This window comes from Marmota monax, unplaced genomic scaffold, assembly GCF_021218885.2.
Source record: "Marmota monax isolate L192 unplaced genomic scaffold, Marmota_monax_Labrador192_F-V1.1 WCK01_AAM20220418_F8-fsc00012, whole genome shotgun sequence".
In the NCBI taxonomy this organism is placed as follows: Eukaryota; Metazoa; Chordata; class Mammalia; order Rodentia; family Sciuridae; genus Marmota; species Marmota monax.
The window spans coordinates 33,221,988-33,249,937 of NW_026695227.1; the positions used below are offsets into that span (position 1 = coordinate 33,221,988).

Here is a 27,950-nt window from a genome sequence, read left to right on the forward strand (position 1 = left end):
CACCAGGCCCTGGCCTAGGTCTAAGGAACAACAAGGAGGAGGCTACCCTTGCCATCCACAAGGCTTCTCAGCTGGATGTGTGTCTGCTGCCCTGGGGTCTCTATGCATTTGGTGCTTCCTCTGCTGGTCTCAGACTGAGAACCCCAAGTCTCCGGTCTGGTACTGACCTTCTCTCCACACCCCTCCAATTCCCTTACCTCAGGGGTCAGCAGCAGTTGTGCCCGAGCTGATGTACAGGCTCAGTTCTCCTTCTGTGTGAGGGTGAGGAACAGAGGCTGGAGGAGGACCCACCCTCTGCGCCCTCTGATGGGAGTGAACCATCCACCTGGGGTCTTGCCACTAGTGGTGGGTCCTGCCTCCTTGGTGAAAAGTGTCCCACTTTGCCAGCCTTTTCCTTGAGGAAACTGGTCTCTTAGCTACTCAATAGCCTTGTTTTGTGACCAAGTGACTGTCCATGACAGCCTTTGTCCCCTCTATGTTCTCCTTCCATCATCTGCCACCACAGTTTCTCACCCTGGTGAGGCCAGGAAGGCAGGAGGTCTATTTGCAGGGACAAGTCTCTCCTGGAATATGACACCTGGCTGGCATCTCCCTGAGGATGTTGTCCTGGTGGAGAGGCATAGGTGTTCCCAAGTGGAACTGCCCCTTGTGGGGAGACAGTGGAAACCAACTCTGCCCCTCCTTACCCAAAGAGCCCCAGAGGGAATGGGCTCTATCCACCTTCCCAAGAACCATTACCTTCTTGTTGACAGAGCATAGCCCCCCCCACCCCACCCCCCCTCCCCACCGTGTTAGAATGTGCACAGACTCCTCCTTGAGGAGAAAAGGGCCTTGCCTGATAAATTGGTGACTGTCAGCTGAGAGCACAAGATCCAGACAAGATCATGAGCTGGAAATAGCTCATGAATCCCACCCTCCACTTGACTCTACACCCTCGGGAGGGTTCCCACACCTGCATCCTCCCCATAGGCCCAGGGGGATGAACATGGCGGATCTTGACTCTGCCACTGCAGAGGATAGTCCCTGAGTGGAGTGATAACTTGAGTTTGCTCCCTGAGGACATCATCCAGCATGGATGTTCTAATACCCAAATAGCAGGCTCAGATCAAATTGGGGCCAGCTCATGAATCAGCTGGGCAAGGCCTCTGAAGGCCTGCAGCACCATGAAGTCTCTGCCTCAGTCAGACACCAGGGCTTGTGCCCAGCCTTGGGTTGGGTTGCAGGCTGGTCACATAACTGGTCTTCTCAGGTCCAGCCTGCAGTTGTTTTCTATGCATAGGAATCCTGAGCTGTCCTAGGCTCCATCTGCATCTAAAACTAACTCTCCTGAGGGCTGAGAGAAGGTCGCCTCCTATAAGGTTTCCTGGAGTCTGCAGTCCGTGCTCTCATTCATCCTGGTCCCAGACGCAGAACTTGCCTTTGATTGGCTTCCTAAGCGTCTCCCATCAGGGGCAAAGCTGCCCTTCAGAGACAATAGCCAGCCAGCTACCTGGTCCCAGACCTCAGCATGGGGGTGAGAACAGCGGTTCTATCTCCTTCCCCTCCTCTTGCCATACTACCTGGGAGCAAGGGGGTTGGGAACCTGGCCCTCGTCTCTCTAGACACCAGCTGAGTGCTTTGTTATGAGCCAAAATCAGCCTCCTCCAACATCCACTTCTACATCATGGTTCTGCTCTGTGGGGCTAGGCAAAAAGCAATCAGTCCGTCTTCCCCTTTGACACATATTCCGATGTTTGGGGACATTTCTTAGCCATCACCCTCAATTCCAAGGACAGTGATTCTGAGGGATAATAACACGGTCAGACTCCCAGCTACCTGAACTGCAGCGTCTGCCCTCCACTGCTCTCTCACAGCCCTCTGGAGCAGTGTGCCACCCTCCTAGCCAACACCCCTGGCCTGGGCCTGTTGGCCTCTCCAGAGGGTGCCCCTTTGGCCTCCTCTAATATTTATATCATTCTTTAAATATTTCCAAAGCTACGTCATTTGAGTACCACAATTAGTATTTGGCCCATATTTACAGACCACTTGTACTATTACTATCTTTGTCGTTTCTCTTTAAATTAGCTATGTGTCTATCTAGTATAATTGTTTTGGAAGTAAACTTTGTTAACTACTGGATTACACCTTTCTTAAGGTAGATCAAAATAACTCCATGTGAAATAGGCTGTGACTCAGCCTGAGAAGATGTCATGTGCCCGCAGTGCTGTGTGTCCCCCTCCCAGAAACACTACTTTACCATGTCTCCACTCACATCTTCCCCTCCCCAAGCCTTTGCCCCTGTCTCCTGCCCAGCAGGCTCCGGTTTCCTCTTTGGGGAGTCCCGAGGAAGAGGATCCTCTGTTTCCTGGGTCCTGTGTTCACTGTCCAGCCTTATGCTAAGATCTCAGCCTTCTCCCATCAAGCAAGGGTCCCCCTCTGCAGCACTCAGAAGAAGGGTGGCCTATGGGGGCAGGGTCAGTGTCTAGGCTGCTTTATAGCCAGGAATATCCAGCTGCAAACTGGGATGGATGGTAGGTACCTCTGGCCCACGGTCAGGGAGGTGGCGTGTGTGCTTCTGTAATTATACGACCGAGTGTGTGAAAACCACAAATGAGCACCTAGAAAGTCGAATTACAGTCCTTAGAAGGTGAGAGAGTGAATGCAGCTAAGGCAGCCTCTGAGCAGGCAGTCAAAACAACCAGGCGGTAGAGGTGGGGGGTGGCCCAGGGGTGTGTCGGGAAGAGGATGGTGGCTGAGGAGCCACCTGCTGTAGGAAGCACCTACTAGGGCTCTAGAAAGCACGCTCACTGACCGTCGGCAAGACCCAGGAGAAACTCCTGGAAAGCACCTCACCTCAGGGCACTCACCTCTCCTAGTTACTGAGCCCCACTTGGCCCCAGTGGGGCCCCAGTCCCTGCCCAGTACACAGTGCTGAGTCTAGATCACCCACCCTGCCCATCCCAGGCCCTTGTCATTGATCCCACACAGAGCCCCCAACTCCTCTGGGTGTCTTAAGGGCTCTCACTGCTCCCAGACTTGATTCTGTGACATTAGGTACCAGACGTGAGACCTAAGAGAAAGAGAGGAAACTGTACTCTCTGCCCTCTTTACCACCAGGGTGGCAAAATGTAGGCTCCTGGCCGGAGACGCTAAGCATGTCTCATCGTCCCTCTGGCCCTTTATTTATGTAAGATGGGGATGCTAATAGGGTTCTTGAAGAGGATTTAATCAGGAAATATCTTTAATGGGCCTCGTCATGGTCTGACACAGAAGAAGCCACCGATAAGCGATAATTATTCTCATTTGCCCTACTTTCAGTTTCTCCCATTCCCATCTCCCTGATGGGCTGTGACCCTCTCCTTTCCTATGTCATCCTCCTGGTCTTTGACACTTATAGCTTGGCCTAGGTGCCAAGTTCTTCTCTGGATGTTCTCTGTGAGTGTGGGTGCTATATCCACAGGGCCCTACCCCAGATCCTCCCAGATACCCTCTCCCCATGGAGTGAGCCGTCTTCAGGGTCACAGCTTACCTGGAGCTACACCCACTTCTAGAGCCCCTCAGGGAAATACAACCCCAGAATTCCCTCCCAGAGACCCCAGCCCAAGTCTAGGTCTGCATAGGCCTTGTTGGGTGTGTGGGAGACCTTGCATTTTGGTTTTATATCTCCCAGGGGGTTTCTCCTGGCTGAAGTTAAGTTTCCGTCTCTCTCGAGAAGAGCGTCATGGAATCCTTTACCCCTCCCACTCCTCTCCAAAGGGCACCAAGCCAAAGGGCGCCAAAGTCAAAAGTTTTCTCTACCAATCTCTGCAGGACACAGTGTCCACTCGCCTATTCCTGAGTCCCCCCGCCAACCAACACCCGCCACGTTGCTAAAGCAACCCTTCTGAAGCCGAAGCTTGCAGGCTCAAGCTGCTGCTCTCTTCCTCTCCTTTTCTGTTCTTTCTCTCCTTTCCTTTGGGCAGCCCCCCCAATAAAATCTCTTGGTTGAATTTCCCTCGCAGGTGAGTCACTTGCCTTTCAGGCCTCATCCAGGTCTAATTCCATCTTAAGACCGGGAGCCGTCTCGCATCACAAAGTCATGAAAAGTTAATTTCTGTTTTACTATAAATTACTGCGATTTCTAAACTTGTTTGGAATTCCTTGAACTCACCCATGCCTGGCTTTCCCTGACCAGATGACAACCCTTTCTGAAACCTTAGTGGCGCCTCATAAATTCTGATGTTGGGATCTGAATTTACTCCCTACCTTGAAATATCATGCCAGGTAGATCATTACCCTGCTATCTGCCTTTGTATTATGCTTGTCAAAATCCTGTTAGCTGTAAGTTCTCCAGACATCCCCCTTTGCAAGTTTTTGTGCTATAAATCCTTGTTCCTGGAAAGCTGGGGGTGGGGGCTGGTTTCTAGCCTGTGTTAGGAGTGTTAGGAGAGACAGCCTCTGATCAGCTCTCTTTGTGTACACAAATACAAGCCTACTTTAATTTGATTTAAAGTTGGAGTCGGTGGGTGGTCTTTTCTTTAGTCAGGGTTCAATACCTCCACAGAGCAGATGGCCTCCCTGGTGAGCACAGCTCTAGGCTATGTGCAGGCTATGCTTAGAGCTTAGATGTCTAACCTGAGGACAAAGCCAGGGGCCGAGAGCTGGGATCTCCATCTGTCCTGCTATGATCAGCCCTGGGAATGTGAGGAGCCCAAGAATAAGTACTCCATTAATGCCTGGACTGCCAGGTGAGCTGTGGAGACCCAGAGCCTGGACCCAGGAGGGACAGAAGCACCCCTGCCTGGAGACCTTTGGGAAGTGGAGCTTTGTCTCAGGGTACTGACGGGTGGGAGCAGCCTGGGACTGTCTGGGGCTCTCTTTGCTGGGTTCTGCTTAGTGCTTCGGGCCCCTTGGCCTGAGGACTGAGATGCAGAGAAGAAGTCACTGGGCTGTCTCCCAAGGACAAGTGAGGCAAAGCTGGGCCCAACTAGACCCTTTCTCAGAGGTAAATGGAAGCTAATTGTTCCTCAGTTTTTGTTGGTTTTGTTCTTAGGATTTTCATGATATCCACCTCATATTCCCTGAGTTTTCTCCGGATGCCCTTTTAGAGTCCTGGGCCCAAACATCTTCATATAAGGTAAAAGACGTTAGGCTGTTTTCACCAATGATTAGCCTAGATCCAAATATTAGAAATAGTTGCTGTCTGGTATAACCACATGAATATGGGAATTTGGACATAAGGCACAAATAACACATATCCTTATCCATGTAGAGTCACATAGAACCACCCAGCTATCTCTGTGGCCTTGGGAAGGCTATTTTAACCTTTCTGAGCCAAGATTTCCCACCTGAAGTCCTGGCTTAGTAAATCTCTAAATCTTTCCCACCCTTAAAACTGGTACATGTCCTCTTTACTCTTCCTATTTCTGAAGTCACACCAGAATATCTTCTTCCCCCAACTCTTCATGTTGTGGGTCCTTTGATTTTCACCTTCACCTTTCCTGATACTTGGAATTACCTTCTCCCACTGCTTTATCCCTTTAGAAGGCTATTCTTTAAAGTCCAGTTCAAATGTCACTTCATCTAAGAAGCCACCACCTTCACTCGCCATACTGGAAGGTCCACCTTGGCTGTAAGGGAGGCTGAAGTTTCACCAAACCCAACCCTCTTCTATAACAGACAAGGAAAATAGGCAGTGTTTTAGGGACAGAGCCAGATCTAGAACCCAAAGACCTTTTGATGTTGCCACCTTTGGGGTCTGCAGTCCTCAGGTCACCATTAACTTGCCCATATTATTGCTGCTGTGGGCATCTACACCTCCTTTAGACCAAATTGAGGGCCAGAATCACACTGTGTTCATTTTCTCTCTCTCTTTTCTGCATCAACGCAGTCCCTGTGTCAGATGGGACTGCAATAAATGTCTGTTAAGTTTACCCAAAGATACATTCCATTTGATCTCTGCCCCAAACCCAGATGTCCCATTTGAAGACCTGCCCATGTCTTTATCTCTGACCAGCGTTGTGATGGAACAAGGTCAACGGGCTTGTAAGAGCCCATTGTTAAATTACCAAGAATATTATGAGCTTGTTATTAGCCATAATTAAAATTAATTATATAACTACATGAAAAACAAAGAGAAGATATGCTTAAAACTCATCACTTTCTAATCTGACTACACTTTATTATCATCCACATTCCTGAGATAATTTACATCCATTAAATCTATTCAGTACAAATATTGTACAATAGAAATAATGTACAGTAGAAATGCTGCTCATCTCTTCCTATCTCTGTGATCAGTGACATCATGTTGGTAGCTTGAAATCATCATTGTGAAAATATTTACACCAAGGGAATTGGCAAATACTATGAATCAGAGCTTCATATTTATGTTTGTTGATTATCGAGAGCTGCACTTGCCCATGTAGCAAGCAGAGCACTTGAAATGTGACTCATCCAAACTTAGATATGTAATAAATGTATATTATATGCTGAATTTTGAAAACTTAGTATGGCAAAAAGAATGTAAACTATATCATTACATATTCTGAAATGATATTCTGTATGTATGTCAAGTATTATCTATTGTTAGAATTAACTTCACCTGTTTCCTTAGTGTGGCTATTAGAAGAAAATAATATCTACGGCTTTCATTGCATTTCTATTGGACAGCTCTGTCTAGATTTATTTCAGTCATGGTGGAATGTTAATAATGTAGATTAAATTTAAGTGTGTTTTGTCTGCTGCCATTACATTGCGAATAGTCAAAAAGAGTTTTTGACAAAGTCGTCTTCCAATACTCACAAATGATTATCCCACTCAGCAAAGAAATTACTCACATCGTAAGGGAACAAGTGAAGTCCAACATTCATCTTCATTGTTGTACTTTCATCTTAATTGTTAAAATGAAAACATGAGCCAACACCCATGTGGGAGCTGTACTCGTTTGTCAGCTGCAACCACAGACTGGCTGGGGATATAGGTTTGGCAGAAAAACAATTGAAAGCATTTTGTGATATCACTTGACTTTATAGAGTTTGCAGTAGGATGTATTAAATATTTTGTTTTCTGTAAATTTTTGTACATAAATATGATTTTGTATATATGTACATGTATATACACATACAGGTGCTCCTCTATTTATAATGGGGTTACATCCCATAAACTCACTATAAGTTTAAAATATTTTAAATAAAAACTGCATTTAATACACCTACCCTACCAAACGTCATAACTTGGCAGTGAAGTGCACCAAAGAGTATCAGCTCCTGGTCATGTGGCTGATTGGGAGCTGCAGCTCACTGTCACTACCCTGCATCACAAGAGGATCTATGTCAGTCACCTTTCTATTGCTGTGACAAAATATCTGAGAGAATCAACTTATAAGGAAGAAAGGTTTATTATGGCTCACAGTTTGGGAGATTTCAGGCCATAGTTGGTTGGTTCTTTGGGGGGCCTGTGACAAGGTGGGAATGTGTGATAGAGGAAGACTGTTCACCTCATGGCAGCAGGAAAGCAAGAGAAAGAGAGGAAAGGGCAGGAGTTTCAGTATCCCCTTCAAGGATGTCTCCCCAAGGTAATTATTCCTCCCAGTAACCTAACTTCCTCCAAGTGGTTCCCACCTCCTAAAGGTTCCACCCCCGCCCCCCCAGTAGCACCACAGGCTGGTGACCATGCCTATAACACATGCCCCTCTGGGGAATAGACAAGACCTGAACTACAGCAGTATTGCTATATTCACAGCCTGTCACTAGGCTGTGAAAGGAATAAAATTTAAAATTCAAATTATAGTTTCTACTGAATGCACATTTCTTTCACACCACAATACAGCCAAGTCAAGGACTACCTGTATACAGCTGACAGTTTTCCTGGGAGCTGATTGTCGAGCTCACCAGCACACTTGAGTTACCAGCACCCCACTGTCCCCAGCCCTCCTACTTCCTCTCAGCTCACTCCCCAGGTGCTGCTCTTTGAGACACTGGCAGACCAGCCCTCTGCATGCTTCACTCTCCCAGTCTGCAGGACCTGGAGATGTGGAGCCAAGGCCCCGCCCCCTCCCCTCCCCTCCCCCTCCTGCCTTTGTTCCACTCGGCACACCTTTTACTAGTCTCCCTCACCTGCTCTGGCTCCTGTCCAGCTTCTAGTCACCCACCCTGGAAAATCAGTTATGGTGCCACAGAGATTTTTTTCCTTGGGCTTGGCTCTTAGCCTGCCTGCTCTTGCCCCTGGGTCGTGACAGCTGCCTCACCTGCCCCAAGATGTCAGTTGGTGACTTCGTCCCCCGCCTGTCTGCCAGCCATTCTTAGCTCCATCAAAGATAGGCTTGAAGCAAGACAGAGGGGCATCCAAGCCACAGAGAGGGAACAAGGAGCCTGGGGGTGGGGTTCAGAGCACTGGGGACCTGGCTTTGGGGGTTTCTTGTTCTCACTGTCACTGCAAGCCCCTCATTCATCCTATAGCAGTTCTGTCTGGACTTGGCACAGGAAAACACTTCCCCACCGGGTTGTGCCCACCAGGGACCTTGCGGATGAAATACACACGCTGACCAAGACTACAACTAGCAATCTTGTTAAAGCAAATCACAAACTAGCAGCTGTCCACATCAGGAGCATGGCAAGGTTTTAGGGAGTGATCCAGGGGGTGGGTTCAGAGAGATGCAGAGGGGGAGTTGCGCTGTGATGGGGAGAGATGGAGAGGGAGACAATGGGCTCTGGAGCTCTAGATCTGGGGAGGCAGTTTCTGAAACATGGGCCAAAATATATTAGTTTGGGGCACAAAATGAAGAGGAGATGAGCAAGCATCCTAGTTGCTGGGAAATGTACTTAGGACCAGGGTCCCCAGCGAACCCTAAAAATTACCCATAGTTCCCTGGATAGCTGTCATTGTATATAATAATAATATTATTATATTGTAACAATACATTATTCTAATATTATAATCATAATACAATTATAGCTATTAATATTTATATATTAATTAATTATATAATTGTGCATTAATTATCATTATTATAATTATAGCTAGCATTTATCAAGCTCTGACTCTGTGACTGACATTCTTTGTCGTGACCACAGCAATGCCAGGAAGTGGTAATTATTCTTCTCATTGTTGTTACCATCCTCACTTTTACAGAGGAGGAAGAAAACACAGAAAGGTAGATGAATTGCTGAGAGTGGCAGCCCTGCCGGGTCAGGGGCCAGAGACCAAGCCCTCGATACTCCCAACGCTGCCTCTGCAGGATCAACCCGTCCACAGCCCCCACTGGTCTTTTCACTGCTGGCATTGGTCAGCTTGTGTCTTTCTGCATTTTTTCCCCTCCACTGTTCCTCTTGGTGATTTTCTGAATTTCATGAGTTGACAGTGTGGTCTTATTCCACTGCTTAGGCAGGGACACTGGGATGTAAAGATTCGACACAATAAAAGCTGAGACAGGGCCAGTCATGAATGTGTTGCCACTCATCTGGAGCAGTTGAGGGGACACAGGGTAATTCAGGTGGTTTTCAAGAGGGTAACTTGACCCTCCAAAGGACTGAACTCACTCAGAGAGCGTGTATGTTTTTCCTACTGTCAAATTGTCCCTTCCTTTTATGAAATGATGAAGGTAGTCAGTGGAAATTACTGCATTTTTAGTGTACTATTTTGGAGAAAAAAAGACTGGCTTCCTCACCATCAGGTTTGAAACCTACTTGATGGTGGGCTCAGGGTCTGTCCCTAGTGGCCCAGTGCCCCCCTGGGGCTTGCTCAGCACGCTATGCTATCTGCATACCTGGATGGGCTGGGGCAGGTACTTAGGTGCATCCATGCTGCCTGAAGACTATGCAAGATGCTCGAAGGAAGTGGGCCAGCTGCCTCCCACTGAGTTGGGAAGATGCCCTCCTACCTATGACTATGGATTAAGGGGCTCAGACCCAAGGAGATGTGGGGCTAGGCTGGACATTCCAGGGGAATGCAAAGGGGACATCCTATTCAGAACATGTGAAGTGCACAATTATATAATTAATTAATATATAAATATTAATAACTATAATTGTATTATAATATTAGAATAATGTATTGTTACAATATAATAATATTATTATTATATACAATGACAGCTATCCAGGGAACTATGGGTAATTTTTAGGGTTCGCTGGGGACCCTGGTCCTAAGTACATTTCCCAGCAACTAGGATGCTTGCTCATCTCCTCTTCATTTTGTGCCCCAAACTAATATATTTTGGCCCATGTTTCAGAAACTGCCTCCCCAGATCTAGAGCTCCAGAGCCCATTGTCTCCCTCTCCATCTCTCCCCATCACAGCGCAACTCCCCCTCTGCATCTCTCTGAACCCACCCCCTGGATCACTCCCTAAAACCTTGCCATGCTCCTGATGTGGACAGCTGCTAGTTTGTGATTTGCTTTAACAAGATTGCTAGTTGTAGTCTTGGTCAGCGTGTGTATTTCATCCGCAAGGTCCCTGGTGGGCACAACCTGGTGGGGAAGTGTTTTCCTGTGCCTGTAACCACAGAGGCTTGGGAGGCTGAGGCAATTTAGCGAGGCCATAAAGCAACTCAGTGAAACCCTGTCTCTAAATAAAATATTAAAAAGGGACGGGGATGTGGCTCAGTGGTTAAGCGCCCCTGGGTTCATTCTGCAGTACCAAAAAAGAAAAAAGAAAAGATATGGTGTCCCCACCAATCTCTTTTCCAAACCTGCCTGAGCCCCCATGGGCCCCTTTCCCTAGTTCCCCTTGCTTGCTTGGGGGGGAAATGGAACAAGAATCTTCCCACCACCCACCCTTGTCTCATCCACCCTGGGGCTGTGGATGCTATGATTCATCCACCTTCTATTTGTTTGGGGACTTTTCCATGACAACACAGAGGTCCCTCTCTCCTGATCTGGCCAGTTTCCAAGACCATCAAAGGTCTATTCAAAGTCAGGATGGAGGGAGAGCAACTTGTTCCCAGAGGAAGCTGTCTCCCAGTTCTCATGAATGCAAAGAGCCCTTGGGTCATCTCTGCTCCTGAAATGTCTGTTCTGTGGCCCCCTCCTTCAGTCCTGGGTCCTCCCCTCTTCCACTATTACTGACAATGAACCATAATCATATTCAAGTCTAGAATGGAGAGAACCAAAAAATAGCTCGGAAAGAAAACTGGACTTGGAGAAGTCATGTGTCCTTGAGCTACTGTTGTGAGGTCACACTGAATGAGGGGCCCTAGGGAACTTGGCTGCTGCAGTCAGGCTACAGGACCTGAGACTCTAGGCTTCTGGGAAGGCTCAGGAATGAAGGGTATGAGGCAGCCTTTGGCTGAGCAGTATGGTGAATGAATGATAGGGTGCAAGGTCCTGTATAGCTGGAGGGTGGAGGTCAGACACAAGGCAGAACTTTCCTAAGGCCCAGATGTAAGTTGTCTTCAAGGAGATGCCTTCTGTCAAGGCATTGCAAAGCGGCCACACTTCAGCCTCCTCACTTAGTTATAAAAAAAGAACAGCACCCAGAAGAGGTCATATGCTGGAGTCGCCTCCTTCCTGCTCCTCTGGCTCCTTCTCGCTGGTCTTGGGTCTCATTTTGGCACTTCTCCTCTCAGAGCTCAGTTAAAATGCTCTGGCCAGCTTCAGCCCTTCTCTTTCCAAGAGCTCCCCACCAGCCCCACTTCGCAGCCCACCACCATCCCCTCCTCCCAGCCTCCTTTGCGTCTCCCCTCCTGTTGGCTCCTGCTCAGGCCAGCGCTGCCTCCTCAGCCCTGACCAGTTGGACCAGGGCTTCAAGGGGAGCAAAAGTGTAGCTGGGAGCCGGGAACTGCCCTGACATCCCCCATCACTGACAGGATGTGCCTCTATGCCCAGTGGTGGCAACTGGCCACAGCCTCTGCAGGCAGCCTGCAGTAGGAGACCTGGGGAAAAGTGTGCCCAGCCCAGTGCCCAGGACCTGGAGACAGAATATACTAGAAGTTCTAACAGAAAATGGTCAGGGAGCCCACAGGGTGTCAGGGGAGGGTGGAAATGGGAGCAGCTGGGTGGGCAGGAGCTGTCCTTTCCCATAGTGGTGACGTGGAGAGGGTGTGGGTTTTGGAGAGACAGACCTCCCTGATCCTGGCTCCGCTTGTCTTGGGAATAGAACACCCACCTCAGAAAGATGACGCAGGTGCAGTGGGCCAGCCCCGGGAGGGCTCCACAACATCAACTCCAGCCCACTGGCTGGCACTCAGGGCCTGGGGTGCAGGGGGCGGCTGTGGGGACACGGCCTTACAGGTGCAGAAAGGAGGCGAGCAGGGTCCTTGAGAGAGACCTTCAGCTGCCTCCTTTGTGGGACCTCTTTTGTTCTCTTCACCCTCCCCAGGTGACCTGAGGGTACCCACCTACATGTCTATGAGCACATGACGCAGTCGCCCCAGTCGCCCCAGCATGGCTGCTATGTCTTTCTGGGCCAGCTGTGGGCTGCCTGCCAGTGAGCTGTCCCTAGGGTTGGCTCTTATCAGTATCCACAATGACAGCCTGGAGTCAGAGCCCTGGAGGGAGGGGAGGGAGGCCACCAGGCTGTGCTGGGTGCCATGGTGTGCCAGGCAGGAAACACAAAGGAGACAGCTCAGTCTCTGGCCACGGGTACTAGGAGAGCTGACTAAGTGGACCAGACAAGTGAGATGGACAGAAAGAACTCTCTGGAAGCAGAGGGCGCATGTCAAGCATCACAGCCCTTCACTATCTACTTGAGGAAGGGACTGTGCAGTGAACAAGCCAGAACCACTTTCCTCTTCTCTTCTCCTGTAGTCATGGCAACCACAGTCCCCTCTCGGATGCTTCTAGCCCTGCCTTTGCCCGTCAGCCCCATTCCAGGCTTCCTTTTGCACAACCCATTCCTGCCCAATGGAGCCATCTGGCTGCTTTGAGCTCTGTCTTGGACCAGTCTCTGCCTTCAGCCCAAGAAACACCCCAGCATCTCCATCACACCTGGTGGTTGACCTACTGACATTTCAGGTCCTCTCTGTTGCCAGAGATTTGGTGGAAGGTTCCAGGCTCATCCCAGGTATAGGAGCCTGTTTAAGTGACCCAGAGCCTGGCTCTGGCTCTTTGGGGTGGGACACAGCTCTATGCCTGCAGCACCCTGAGGCTCCCATTCTGGATTCAGCTTCTGTGAGTGCCTCACAAACTCCTTCCATTTGCACCCGTTTTTCCTCTATCTGTACCCTCCCAGAGTGGCTCCTCTTTCCTGTAGAACCAGAAACTTCCTGAAGGCAAGGACTATAATTCAACTTTCTCTTTCTCCTGTGCTCACTGGACAGAGCACAGCTTAGCAGGAAGGTGAGGAAGGCAGCACAGTGGGACGGACGTGGAGGCAGGACCTGAAGCCTGCCTGACCATGACCTCTTACACCGCTGGGATCAGCTCCCTTCCCTGCCCCTCACTCTTCACCCTTCCATTCCTCACCACCACACGCTGAGCACATGGCCATGCCTTTGACTCAGAAGTCGAGAGTTTTCTCAGTGCCCCACCCCATGTCCCTGTCAGAGCTCATCCTACCCTCAAAAATCCCTTGATCCCATCACTATTCTCTTGCTACATTTGATAGAGTTCAACCTCCCTCTCTCCACCAATTCTGTTCAGTAGCCATGTTCTACATCCCATCACCCTTTACCTCCTACCCCTTCTTTCTCCTTCCCTTCATCTTCAGCCAACCTCACGCCATCCCATCCTCTGCCTTCCTGCTCAACTCCTACTTCAACCAACTCTCTCATGAGCTTTGGACAAAGGTTTTCTACCCATACCCATTGCTAAATCCAAAGCACTCTTTGCACCTTGCTTGAGTTTTCTGTAACGTGTCCCTTGTGAACATTTTCCTCTTGAACCTTTTTTCCTTTGTGGGTTCCCCAGTCCCCCTGCTGGTTCTCTAGCCATTGCTCTGACCTCTCTGACTCAGTCTCCTTTGCTGGATGCTCTTTCTTCACCTGCCTGGGTCCCCGGGCTCTGCTTAGGCAACTGAATCACTTCACCTTGCGCATGCTTTATCCACAAATGTTGATGCCTCCCAAATCCAAACCCAGAACTCATTTATTTTTTAAAACAATGAAAGTAGTTAATTAAATCCCTAGAAGTCAAAATCATACCATGACGGCCTTGATATGAGTCAACCAGGGAGTGGAGTCAAGCCGTGTAGAGAGTAGGGATGGGCGACATGACAGAGATCAGAGCCAGGCTGGGCTGGTCACAGGACCCAGCCTTAGGGGTCATTGTGATAGGACCACCACACAGCTCCTGGCAACTCAAGCCAGCACCTGGCAAGCTCTGCAGCAGAGCACTTGGTGTCACCGAAGGCCTCACACACTCTCCAGGAAGCAGATGATTTTCTTTTAACTCAACCACATACTGAACACTTTTGTTTGACTTGGACTCAGGATATCCCAAAAAATCATGGCCCTTCCACAGAAGCTGAACCTCCTCTTTGATTCCCCTTTACCATGAATGGTGTTGGTGTCCACCAGCCACCTAAGCTGGATGCTTCAGTGTCTTTCTCGATTCCTACTCCTTCACCACCCACTGGCACGGACATTTGTGCCCTTGTGTAGCTTCCATACCCCAGGTAAGGCTGACTTGCATAACCAGTGGGATATTGTAGAAATGACAATGTGACTTCCAAAGGCCAGGTCATGAGTGTCATTGTGGCTCCCCCTTTGTTCTCTCTTGGGTCATTCACTCTGGACACTCTAAGAACCCTATGGAGAGGCCCAGGTGAGGAGCCATCTTGAAAGAGGCCCCTCCAGCCCCTCAGTCCTTGGCATGAGGGCCCTGAGACAGAACCACCCAGAAGGGCTGCTTCTGGATTCTTGGCCCAGAGACACTCTGTGGTGTGGTTAACGTAGACTGTTAATAATAACCAGCAGCCTCTTCTACCCCTGTGGCTTCCCCCATAGCTCTTCCGACCTCCTTTCCCCTGGTCCTGTCCCTCACAGTGGCAGTGTAGAACATGCCTCCTGGTGGTCTCAATCACTCTGCGGCTCCAGCCAGGCTTCTCGCCTCTGATCTCAGTCCCTCCAACTCACCCTCGAGGAAGCGTGAGATTTCTGAAAGACAGCTCTACTCCTGTTGAAAGGGATTCCCTCCCATCTCCATTTTATAAATCAAGTTCAAACTTCTCACTGTGGAGCAGGCGTCTGTGAACCTGCCCCATCTCTCTTCCCAGGTTCATTTCGACTGAAGGTCACTGTCAGTCATTCTGAGTCACTGCCAACTGCAGCTTCAGGCCACCTAGCCTTTGTTCCTGCTCTTTCCTCTGCCTGCTCACCTCTCCCTGAGCTGAGTCCCAGACTCATGAAAAATATTCAACTGCCCCAATGAGGTGGTCCAATGAAGCTTAAAGGAAAAGGAGACCCAAATCTGAAAAGCCCGCTTCAGATGCAAATGGCCTTCGTTTCCTCTACCCAGGGTTTGTCTCTCTTGGTGAAATCCCCTGCTGGGTCTTTGTAACTAAGTTGGGGCAGAAATAGTTAAGTTATTGGAGTATTCCATGTTCTCAAGTTGGAAGGGAGCTTGGACATTATCATTGTGTCCTTTGCTACTCAAAGTGAGGTCCCTGGACCAGCAGCATCAACACCTTGGGAGCCTGTAAGAAATATAGACTTAGGCCCCACCAGACCTGCTGAGCCAGAAAAGGCTTTGTCACAAAGAAGATTCATATGCAAGGTGACATTTAGGAAGCATTGATCTTGATCCAATTGATCCAAACCCCCACCCACCTCTTGAGCCCCTAAATACCTGTCGAGAGAAATTGATTCTGTTCTGAAACACTCCAGCATGGGCAGTGGCCTGTCTCCCAAAGCAGCCCATGCCACCTTGAGCATTGTCTATCAGGTCCCCCATTGCAAAGTTCCCCCATGTTACCCGTATCTCCAGCTTTTCCACTTCTCATCTCTGACTACTTCCCTATCGTGCCTCTCAACACCTACAACCAATACCCTCGCAATCCACCCATAGAAAGCCATTCAGAAGGACAAGTGAGATCCCATTACTGTGAGTTTCCCTCAATGATTTTTCTTAATCTCTGTTTGGTCTCTTTTAGGTCTGGATTTTAGCACTCATAGCATTTTCTTTTTCTTTTTCCTTTTTTTTTTTTTTTTTTTGGCACCAGGGATTGAAATGGGGGGGGGGGCATTTAACCACCAAGCCACATCCCCAGCCCTTTTCTTTCTTTCTTTTTTAAAATTTGTCTTAATTACTTACACGTGACAGTAGAATGCATTTTGATACATTGTACACCAATGGAGCACAATTTCTCATTCCCAGCCCTGTTTTATATTTTATTAGAGACGGGGTCTTACTAAGTTGCTTAGGGCCTTGCTAAGTTGCTGAGGCTGGGTTTGAAATCATGATCCTCCTGCCTCAGCCTCCCAAGTCGTGGGATTATAGGCGTGCACCACCATGCCTGGCACTTAGCGCTTTTTGACCTAGAGCTGTTGTAAGATAAAGGGAGTCCAACCAGAGAGTGCTACAGAGTGACCTTGGTCTTGTAGGTCTTGTAGGCCTTGGCCTCCTTCCCCTGGGCCATGTTCTCCCACTGGCATGTGGCTTTCGATGAAGCAACCAGCTCAGAGAGCTAGTTGTTGTTCATGGACAGGAAGCTGGACATGTCTGAGGCCCAGGCCTGCAGTGTAGCACCTCCTGCAAGACAATGGGACACTCAGTCCTAACTGAGACTCTCCTGACTCCCTGCCTTAGAATGGCACTTTATACTCCAAGGCCTTTGCCTTGTTGGTCCTCATACTAGCTGGGTTGGCTGGGCTGGTAGGGATTGTTGTGACAGAGGCCTAAACACAAGGCACGATGGCTTTAAGGTCAGAGACTGGGCCAGGTTCCTTCACGTGCTCTTTCTGAGGCTCAGTTGTAGCACCTCTGAGTGGCAACAGAGCATAAGTTTGCCCAGCCCCTGCACACGGTCCTGGAGGTAGAGGAGATGGATGCAGCAAGCATCAGAAGAAAACCAGGCGATGCCTGACTCAGAGAGCACCCTAAGTTCCGTGTCCTCCAGGGAGAGACCAGGACGGGCTCCACTGCAAGTCCAAGTCCCAAGGCCAACCTTGGTGGGCTTCTGGGAAGATGGTCCTATGTCTCCTCTAGGGCTGCTACTCCTCCCACCTCCCTGGGTTGCCCCCCTCACCTGCACTCCCCTCTCCACCCCACTGAACACCCTGTGTGTTGTATAGCACCCAGCTCCCGAGAGGTTACCAGCCTCTACTCCTGAAGCTTCCAAGATCCCTGTGCCTCCCATCCAACCTGGGGACCTGATCCCCTCTCCCCTGAAGGAGCCCGGTGTGGTCCTAACAAGGGTGTGTTGGAAAAAGCACAGGGTGACTTTAGACAAAGGCCTTGAGTGTCTCTATGTCACAGTTGCTATCCCGGTGAAATAAACAGAGCAGTTCCTGCTGTGCATGACAGAGGCCACCACACCTTGGAACCTCAGGGTAGTGCCAAGTCCTCTTCCTCATTTACCCTGCGGTTGGTCTTCTGGAAGCTGCCAGGTGGGAGGGGCAGGCAGGTGGGAGCACTGCCTAGGACAAGCTCCTGTTCAGACTTGTGAGGGGAGCCGAGCCTGCTGCTGTCTTTCCTCCTCCCTGTCAAAGGCAGGCAATAGGCAGGGTACCTCAGGGGTCCCTCCAGCTGGGGTATTTGTTGATAGTCAGGGACTCTGACCCTCAATCTTTATGTGTAAAATGGCAGTAGCAAGTCCGTCTGTCCCAGTGCCATTCTCAAATAATGATGTGACAGTGCTTTGTAAGCTGCAAAGTGACAGATAGGCACCCACCAGAGGACAAATTCACATTGTGTCTTCCTCTACCAGAGACCATGCCAGGCAGTCCTCATCTGGCACTCTGTTCTTTCCCTCTGGATCCAGACACAACCAAAGGATCCTTAAGGTCACAACCACAGCTCTTGGCAGCCACACTCCAGTGGCCATGGAGATTTGCTTGATGTAACACAGTGGCCTCCCTGCCTTTGAGTCCCTGTCACTGTTCCTTCGCTGCAGTGCCCTGATTTATTCCCCAGATTGTCCACCAAATCCTGCCTGGTCTGTTAGCCAGCTGAGTCCTCTCATCGGTGAACCTGCCACAGGCTCCATGGGGGCTCCTCACTGCCCCTTGCAGGAAGCTCCACTCAGTCTCTCTGGCTCTAGAAAACAGACTCAGAACCCAGGATCACCCTCCCCACTCAGAGAACCCATGGGAGCCCTGGGTCGTAAAGGATGGTGGGAGAATTCTTCACTCCCTGCCCAACTCTGGATGATAAACCAGATGCATTCAGAGAAGCCTCTGTCCCTAAATTGAGAATCTAGCCATTTCTTAAAGCCTTTTGATTGGAAAGTTCTTCTTGCTATCCCATTGCATTCCTTTCTACTGTAAAGGGAACAGGGGAGCAGAGGCAGTGAGGCATATATGAGGTCTCCACTGGGAAATGGCGAGGTCTGTGCCCACTGCTGGAAACACACATGCACACACACACATGTGCAAACACACGTGCACACACTCCTCATGCACCTTGCCAACTGAGGAAGCAAACTTGTCACTGAGTCAGATCTGCTCACCCTCCTCCACCTCTACTTACTGGCACTGGCTTCCAGCTTGAGGCCAGCAGAAGGCTTTGGTTGATGGCCAAAGGGTGATGACCACTGGGTGGTGGGGATTTCGAGCCAGGCTCTGTGAACTTGCTCCAAGCCACAGTCACTATTTTGGATGTCCTAGCCACTAGCCCAGCCCATTTGGCCCTTCACCTCCATGGGCAATTCGGCTTCCTCTTGCTGGTCTCTGTAACTGAAACCCTAACATTTGCCCCAAACAGCCCATTAGCATGGCTGCCCCGCAAAGGGCTTCATGCCCACTGGCTGTAGAGACTCTGGCTTCCCATCACCCACAGACTCCCTCCCCTCCTCTCCCTCCACCTCTCTCTAACCAGAGACCTGAGGAATCTGTCTGTCCATCCTTCTTGCACTCCTCCTCACAGGCAGGACTGGCCATCTTGTCAGTGGGCCAACAGGAGTGTGTTGGGGAGGTGCCAACTGCACAGTCACTAAAACTTGCAGCCTATCCTGACCCTTTCAACAGAAAGCCACCAACCAGGCTGCATGCACAGCCTTTCTGTACCTCGTCCTCCTTCTCTCCCAGCCCTCCTCTCAAACTGTGCTCCATACTCCATTGCCTGCTGCCCCAACCAGGCTCCCTCCCCTCTGTCACATACATGCTCAGTTTGTTCTGCTGCTCTGCAGAGAAAATCAAATACAAATACAGGCTGTGTAGGCAACACGGCGGCGCACTTATGTGCCTGTGCTGCATGTATATGTGCGTGTGTGCATGTGTGTGCATGCTCACGTGAGCATCTGAATTGTGGCATGTGTGTGTACTTTGAACACTCAGAGACCAAGCCTTCAGATTGTGCTGTTTATTGAGATGCAACAGGAAGGGTCTTAAAGAACACAGAAGGGAACCGTGTCTCCTCTTCTCTGTTTGTGAGTACAGTGAAGAAGGAGACCCGGAGTTGTGCTTGGTCCCATTCAGAATGAAGCATGGGACTGAGCGGGGAGGTGGGGACCTGGGCCACTCTTGGTCAGTTGTTCTCAGTCCTCTTCCTCTTGAACACAGAGCCACCTCCTAGCGGAGGCAGGAGCTGAGACAAAAGTCCAGCATGTGAGGGTGTTTCCATCTGAGGCCCAGGGTGGTGTTGAGACAGAGGCTGGCAGAGGAGGAGAGGCTGGAGTAGCTGGGGGATGGTGAGTCCGGGGGTGTGCTGGAAGGAATTGCACTGGGCTTGGCCGTCCAGACCTGCCAGGCTCAGCAGGCTCAGGCAGAAGAAGTGAAGCAATTAGCCAAGGCCAGAAGCAGGGGTCAGGAGCAGGACCAGCAGGGTGGAGGAGGGGTTGATGGGAGTGGCACACAGCGTGGAAGCCAGAGCTGGGGTCCTGGGTGATGGAGGGCACGGGTTGCCCTCTTTACCGACTGCCTTTCTTGGAGGGGGAGCTCAGGTTAGAGCCCTTCCCCAGGGTATCCTTGTAATCGTTGGCACTGCTCCGGCTCCTGCTCTCCCCACCGCGGACACTGCACACTCCGGAGATGCAGCTGGTGCTGTTGGCCACATAGCCGCCGCTGACTGTGCTGGGACGGAAGCCGTAGCCTCCACTGCCACTGGTGCTGCTGATGATGGCTGCAGAGGCAGAGCCAGGCTCAGCACCCACTCAGGCAGGGCTGGGGTCTCCTCTCCCCAGGACACACAGGGTTCTTAGGGGCCCAGCTCACAGTTGGAAGAATATTCCAAAGGCACCTGACCCCACTTCCTGTCCTTAGCTTTCTCAGCTTATAACCAATCTAGCTGAGTTTTGCCCTATTAATGCACAGAGGCCTGTCTCCTTGGTCCAGGCACCTGTGTGCCCACCTGTCCTGGACACCTACTCACTGCCCCTCCTATTAACCTCTTTGCTAATCTTCCACCCTCCAACCTCTCTCCCCTGCTAGGGAGAGACAGAAGATCTTCTATGTTCTGGTGTGACTCTAAGCCCTGCTGAGAAAACCAGAGATCCAATACTGTCAGCTTGATCTCCAAGATCCCCATTCTCTAATATCCCAGCCCAGGTCTACTTATAATTTACAAACTCAGCTTCCCAAGCCTCACACAGACCCATGCATCATAGAACAGTCCCCCCAACCCCGCCTTTGGCAATAGCTATCTCTTGCTGCCATCCCCTGGGAACAGAGAGTCAACATGATAAAGATGAAAGACACCTGGGTAGGCAGTCAGGACACCTGATCTCTGGCCATGGGTCTACCCTCTGGCTTTGGGAACTCAGCAAGCCTTTCCCTCTCTGGTTCTTAAATGGCTTATCTGCACACATGAGGGGTGACTAAGGTCCTTCCCTGCCTGCACAGTCACAATTTAAGGTCAAAGCACACAAGTACTTACAGATGCTGACAGGGGAAGGATATTCTCCCGACATCCTGTTAGGGAGAGAAGTGAAATAAGAGCATGTCATCCATTCCAGTCTTCAGAGCTGCTATCCCCCGCCCCCCCCCCCCCCCCCGGACTGATGTAGGTTTCTGAGCCCATTGGATACCTGCAGAAACTCCAGTGCTTCTTTGACACAAGCAGAACCTGAGAAGCTTTGGGGGTCATCCCTGAATCTTTAGAGTAGCCAGGCAATGACCTCAGTCAAATAATAGTTTGCAAGAGGTGCCAGTGTCCAGCCCATACACAGAGCTTCCCATCTCCCTAACTCACTGGGGAAGCTGGAGTGGCAGGCCAAGCACACCTCCAACAAGCTCAAGGTGCACCTGGACAGGTGAGGAGGATGGAACAAGAAGAGCTAATAGAGGAATGGGCTTAAGGGGCAGCAGGATGTTCCCAGATAGACCCAGGGAAGTTGCAAGGATTGAATGAGCTAATCCACGTAGCACTGCCAGGGATGAAATAAGTATGGTATGAGTGGATACAATATGGATGGTATTATTAATTACTATTGTTATTTCTATCACCCACACTCCATCACTTCCTGAGAACTCAACTTTTCTGGATAAAGATCTTTTCGGGTTTTCTCCTTTGGTTCTTCCCAAACCCTCAGGGGCCTCCTGCCAGAGCACGTCCACCCACCTGCACTCCTCACTCTCCAGCAGCTTGCGGTAGGTGGCGATTTCCATGTCCAGGGCCAACTTCAGGCTCATGAGCTCCTGGTATTCACGCATCATCCGGGCCAGCTCCTCCTTGGCCTGGTGCAGGGCTCCCTCCAGCTCGTCCAGCTTGGCCCGGGCATCCTTAAGGGCATTGTCCCCTCGCTGCTCAGCATCCGCAATGGCTGTTTCCAGGCTAGAAGCCTAAACAAAGAATTAGAGAAGTTAGGAAACTAGAAGGAGTCATCATCTCCATTCAAATCCTTCCCATTGTTTAAGATCTCAGGACAGAGATGCCCACCTCCACACCCCTGCTCTAGTTGGAGAAGGGTCGGAAGTCCTTCCTGAGATCTAGCTCCATGCCCTGAACTCAGATGTTTGTGGTGATGGAAAATCATGCATCTTGCTCACCTTGGGATGGCAACCATCTGAGCACCACTCAGTTCCCAAGACATTTAGAGCCATACTATTTCCAGGACACAGAAGGAATAAGAAGATTGACTTTCAGCTTTTGAGTTCTTCAAGGTCCCAGAGGAGAGTGGAAAGAGCATGGAACAGGAGGTCCAGTCTCCTGGTCAGGAGACCCTCGTTCAAAGCACAGCCCTACCACTCACCAGCTGTGCAACCCCCTCAACCTCTCTGGGCTTCAGTTTCCCCATCTGTAACATCAGGGATGGTAACTAATGCCCCTCAGAGTCTTCATGAGAATTAAGTGTGAAAAAATGATAGATGCTGCTACTATTTTATTACATGTGTGCATCTTTGTCTTTATCTGCTAATGCTGAGGCTCCTCCCATATTCCTGGGAGCCACCTGGGTAAATCCTCAGTGGGTGTTCCCTGAGACTATTTCTCCTTCTGGGTCATTAAAACAACAAATGTTTATTAAGTTGCTATTATGTGCAGGCCTGCTGCTGGAATCTGGGGAGGGACAAAGCAGCCAGCTCCCTGCCCACTTTCAGTGTAGTGGGGGTGGGAGGATAGGTGTCAGAAAACTCCAGAAGGAATGAACCCGGGCAGTGAAGCACAGACATCTGGAGAGCATGTGGCTGTTGGAGGAGGTCCCAGCCCAGCCTGGGGGAAAGGAGGCTTCCGGGGTGACAGAGCTTCAAAGCACAGGTGCTTGGAGTAAGAGAAGAAATGCCCCAGAGACCCTCCAAGTGTTGGAGGCAGCAACCTCCTTGGCCTCCTCTTTTTGTGTGGCAGAGATTGGGAGGCCACGGTTCTCAGTCAACTCACTTCTTACCCAGTCAGCTCCCCTGCCCTTGACCACGGGCCAGCGTCCCTTACCTGCTTCTTTGCATTATCAATCTCTGAGCGGAGTCTCTGGATGAACCGATTCAGCTCTGTGATTTCATTCTTGGTGTTTTTAAGGTCATCTCCATGTCGGCCAGCTGCCAGCTGCAGCTCCTGGAACTAGGGCCCCAAAGCACAGAGTTGCAGATGAATATGGGGAGCTTTTCCAGGTTGTGGATGTCATGGGACCAGGGCACAATGGACTCTCACCTGGACACTGCCTCTGTTCTGGGCACCATTAAGCCCCACCCCCATGCCTACTGGTGTTGCCCACCCAGCCCAGCCTCAGCCCCGCTCACCTTGGTCTGGTACAGGGCCTCGGCCTCAGCCTTGCTCTTCAGGGCGATCTCCTCATACTGGGCGCGGACCTCGTCGATGATGCTGTCCAGGTCCAGGTTGCGGTTGTTGTCCATGGAGAGGATGACGGACATGTCACTGATGTGGGACTGGATCTGAGCCATCTCCTGCAGGGGAAAGAGCGGTCTCTCAGCAACAAGCTTGCCCAGGCAAGGTGAGCGAGTTGCCAGTGGTGCCAACTTGGAACCTGGAACCCATGTCTCTGGGCAAAGTCAGTTCCCTAGGGGTCCAAACAGATTCCCACCACCATGGAGGGAGGCTGGACTCCTCCCTCCCCAGGCAGAGGATGGAGGCTGAGGAGCTTCCCAGAGTTGACGTGGGAGATGGATGACTATCTGGAGGTCTCCTGAGAGCTGGGCCTCTGTCACCCCAGCCCCCAGAGCAAAGTTGTACCCACTGGCTGCCCTCAGAAAGAAGTAAAGTGGAGAGACAGACTTACAGCCTCAAAGAGACACTTGGAGAACTTGATGTCCTGCTCCATGGAGTCCACCTTGGCCTGGAGCTCTACCTTGTTGGCATAAGCTGCATCCACATCCTACAAAATGCCCATCCATCTCCAGTCACCATGGAGCAGCTGGGAAGGAAATGGCCACCCCAACCCAGGGGCCTCCCTTAGGGACATAGACGCCCTCCCTTCCTGGTGGCTCAGGGAGAAGGGGATAGAGGAGCCACGCCTCAGCACCCTACCCCAGGAGAACCCGCTCCACTGCAGGAATACAGGAAGGAAGCCCTAGCCAGGCCACTGTCTGAGGCACCCCTGTGGCCTCTGGGCCAGGTGCCATGCAGCAGGGGAACTCCTTGGTGTCAGGTCGTGTCATGGCGGCCCTCCCTGGCCCACACTGCTCTTCCTGGACAGTTTTTCATCACAGTCCCCTGCCTTCCCCTCACTGTCTCTGCATCAGTTCATTTTGGGGCAGGTGGCAGAGCATGCTGCCAGCTCAGCATCCCTGGGCCAGGTCAGCCCCCAGATGCCGGCCACCTTCCCCTACCTTCTTGAGCAGCACAAATTCATTTTCCGCAGCTGTCCGCCTGTTGATCTCCTCCTCATACCTGCAAGAGGCCACAGCTCATTGGCTCATGCATTTCACAGAGAGCCCCTTGTTGTGCCCAGAGAAGACCCCGAGTGAGGAGCAGAGTGCCCGTTGGAGGGCGCAGGACTGGGAGGCCACAGAGGACTGGGCAGTGGGGACAGCTGGGCACAGAAGGCTTCCTGGAGGAGGTGCATGCAATCGAGTTTGGAAGAAGAGGATCTTTGAAGATCCAGCTTAGGAAATAAGGAAGAAGCTTGTGGAGCAAAAGCCCTGTGGGAAATCTGAGAGGAAGCACCAACCAAGCTGCTCCCCAAAATAAGGGCAAAGCATTACAAATGATAAAGGGCTCCCGGGAAGGGCTCTAGGGTTGCTCCTCAGAGCAGGCTGGGACCCCGCTCCTACTGGTGAGGACCTAGGAGCTTGGAGAGAATGTTAGCGGTTGACCCAAGGTTTCCCTGACCACTGCCCAGCTAACTGGACATTTGCCCTAAGTGCCAGGTCAGAGGCTGGGTGGCAGAGAGCATGTTTTTGGAGGGGGATTCTATTTGGTATGATCACAAGCTCTACCCCACTTTCAAAAACTTTAAGTTGGGGTGACCACCAAGGTCCCTTAGAGGGACAGGGTCTGGTGTCCAGGGAGTGACAAAGGGTCCTTCCTCACTCACCTCTTCTTGTAGTCCTCCACCACATCTCGCACATTCCTCAGCTCCGAGTCCAGCCTCACCCTGTCCCCGGACAGGGTCTCCAGCTGCTTCCGCATGTTGCTGATGTGGCCCTCGAGGATGGGCTCCAAGTTGTTCTTGCAGTTGTTCAGGTCCAGCTGCTGCAGCAGCTCCCACTTGGTCTCCAACACCTGGTTCTGCTGCTCCAGGAACCGTACCTGGAACCCAAAGCCAGCTACTGTGGAGGCCCCACAGAAAGAGTCACACCTGTCACTCAAGGGCTTGGTGCAAAGCACACTGCCTGCATATTCTCCTTCACCTCACTACAGCCACATGAGGTGGGCAAATCAGCTCTGCTCAACAGAGAGGAAACTGAGGCACGGAGAAGTCTCACCTCTTTCCATAGCTGCACAGCTTAATTTCTGGTAGAGTCCAGAATTGAACCCAGACACTATACTCTATCCATCCAATCTCCCAGAGCCCACCATGACCAAACCAGTGCAGGGCATGGGTGTGCCTGGCAACAGTAGGACAGAGCAGGACAGGTGCATCTTTCTGAAAGGCTGAGCTTTCTGTAGAAGGGAGTCTCCTTTTCGTTTCATCACGTCAAGGCTCAATGATGCTTCAGCCAAAGATATTTAAAGTTCCTCAGTCAGGCCCAAACACCATCTTTCCTTCTAGCCTCTCTCTTCCTCCTTTGTCCACCTTCCCTAGAGCAAGCATGGCAAGTGGGACAAGATGGACAGATGGAGCTGGGCCCCCACGGGGAGTTTGATCTATATACACTCCTCTTGTATGATTTGGGGGACCCCACTTTCAAAAGGATATTTATCTTGATCTGTTTACTGTCTAAATAAGGTTGTGTTCCCCAAATCACAACACAGGACATGGGAACACTGCCTGGGATTCAGCATTGAGATAGGACTGTCCACCAGTTTGTTCCTAGAAGGTCTTCTAGCATTTGCTTTGGTTCAACGAATCCTGAATTCTTTGTGTATTTCCCCAAGACTGAACCACAGAGCAAACCCACGTATGTAGGACCCCAGAGTTTACATGCACACCATGTACCCATCTGGATTGCTGAGAGGATTTGCCCATCTTCTCTGGCAGTCTGAGGTGAAGGGATTGATCTCCTCCTGGGACTAAAATTACTCTGGAACTGTCCAGGTTTTGTGCCTCCTTCCCCATGGGAACAGACCAGCTTTGTGAACAAGACTATCTTCCTGTCCACCTTTCTTTCAATATCTCCAGAAATTCCCCCTCCATAGGATTCAACTAGCCCAGCCAAGTGTCAGGCCATCAGACCTCAATCATCAGAACACCTTGATCTTCTAAATAAAGCTTGGAGGACTGAGAAGCTGCAGAGCCAGCCCTGGCACCTGAGGCTGAGAAGAGGGCAGGAGGGACCCTGCCAGGCTGGAAGGCAGGAGCGAGGTCAGCTCTAATGGCCACATGGCCCAGACTTGGACTTGGGCTGCCCTGTCCTTGGTGCTTGAATGTCATGGAGCCACCAGCCCTCTAGTCTCCTCCCCTGGATCTGGAGGTGGGAGGCTGAGGGTCTGGTCTTGCCTTTCCCATCCTCCAAATGGCCCTAGGCATGGCGTAATCTCCCAGCCTTTGTTGACTCATAAAAAGGCAGGAGTCTTTCTGCACTGGAGGATCCCTTGAGGTCCTTCCAGATCTAGGATTCCTCTCCTGCTCCCCAGCACCCCTCCCTTAGCTTCTAGACATTAAAAAGATAGCAGTGATAACCACCGTTTGGGGAGTATTTCGTTTGTATCAGGCCTCGTGCCAAGATCCTCACGTGTATTTTCTTTTCTAAACCCTACACAACCCCAAGAGGGAGGCCATCATCTCCACTTTAGAGATGAGGAGATGGAAGCTCAGACAGGACATGCAACTTTCCAAAGCCACACAGCTGGTCACCAACGGGGCTGGGGAGAGGCCAGGCCTGACTCCAGAGACGATGGAAACCTCTTCCCCATGGTCCTGTTCTGCCTCTCAAGAGGGTCCTCAACTGAAATAAATGCCCATGACAGAGACATCCGTGAATGCAGAGGACCTGGAATGACCACACACTAATGCCTCTGATCCACTGATCATGTGACAAGGTCAGCATGGTACAGGAGGAAGACAGGCAGGTGCCCTACAATTGGCCTTTCCTGACCACAGCCTGAATGACCCTAGGCTTAGCACTGGCAGCAAGCTGGCCCTCAAGAGTAAGAACCAGGTCTTTTACCTTCGGATCTCCTGCCAGTGCCTCCATCAGCCTCTGTCAGTAGAAATTGCCTCGGCCTCTGCTTTTTCTCTTAGAGGACAACACCAAGAATCTTAACGTACTCTAACACAGGGACTCCAAAGTCACCCTGATGCTGGAATATACCTGCCTTGTGCTCAATAAGTGCCTCTTTTTATCTAACCTCAATGCTTCTGCTATAACCAAATTTCATGTTCAAGAAGGGAAGAGCAGAACCATTCACAGATTCCCCAGGTCCTAGCAGACTCACCTTGTCAATGAAGGAGGCGAACTTGTTGTTCAGTGCCTTGATCTGCTCCCGCTCCTGGGCACGCACTTTCTGGATCTCGGGGTCCAGCTCCACGTTGAGGGGAGCCAGGAGGCTCTCATTGACGGTGACCTGGTGGATGCCTCCGGGTGGGCACACAGTTGGGCACATAGGCCCCAGGGCCACACTGCCAAAGATGCTGCCAGCAAAGCCACTGGCCCGACCTCTGCCAAATCCAAAGCCTCCATTCTTCCCACTGCCACTGGCCACGTTGAGGGAAATGCTCCGGGTGCCTCCCAGGCTGTAGAGGCTCCGACTGCCAAAGCCCCCGCTGAGCCCTTTGCCCCCTGCCCTGTAGGAGGACGAGCTGCCTCCAGAAAGCACTGCCGAGCAGCCACTGAAACCCCCCTTGGAGGCAGCTCCAGACTTGCAGGTGAACTGGCGGCTCATGTTGCTGGTAGAGATGGAGCGAGGATGCAGGAGGGAAGAAGGCAGAATCCCGCTAAGGCGTTGCTGGCTGTGCTGAGGACCGGCA

General features: G+C 51.0%; 1 protein-coding gene across 1 annotated transcript; it reads right to left on the bottom strand.

Annotated features, from left to right (window-relative positions):
* Positions 1–19,339: 19,339 nt before the first annotated feature.
* On the bottom strand, positions 19,340–27,934 carry LOC124087011 (keratin, type II cytoskeletal 71). The gene is made up of 9 exons (XM_046435587.2): positions 27,419–27,934; positions 24,915–25,129; positions 24,208–24,268; positions 23,658–23,753; positions 23,161–23,325; positions 22,856–22,981; positions 21,551–21,771; positions 20,867–20,901; positions 19,340–20,113 (listed from the first exon to the last, which is right to left on the bottom strand). Exons 1-9 carry the CDS (start codon positions 27,863–27,865, stop codon positions 19,902–19,904), a joined length of 1,578 nt encoding a protein of 525 aa, XP_046291543.1. The 5' UTR covers positions 27,866–27,934; the 3' UTR covers positions 19,340–19,901.
* Between the last annotated feature and the right edge of the window lie 16 nt (positions 27,935–27,950).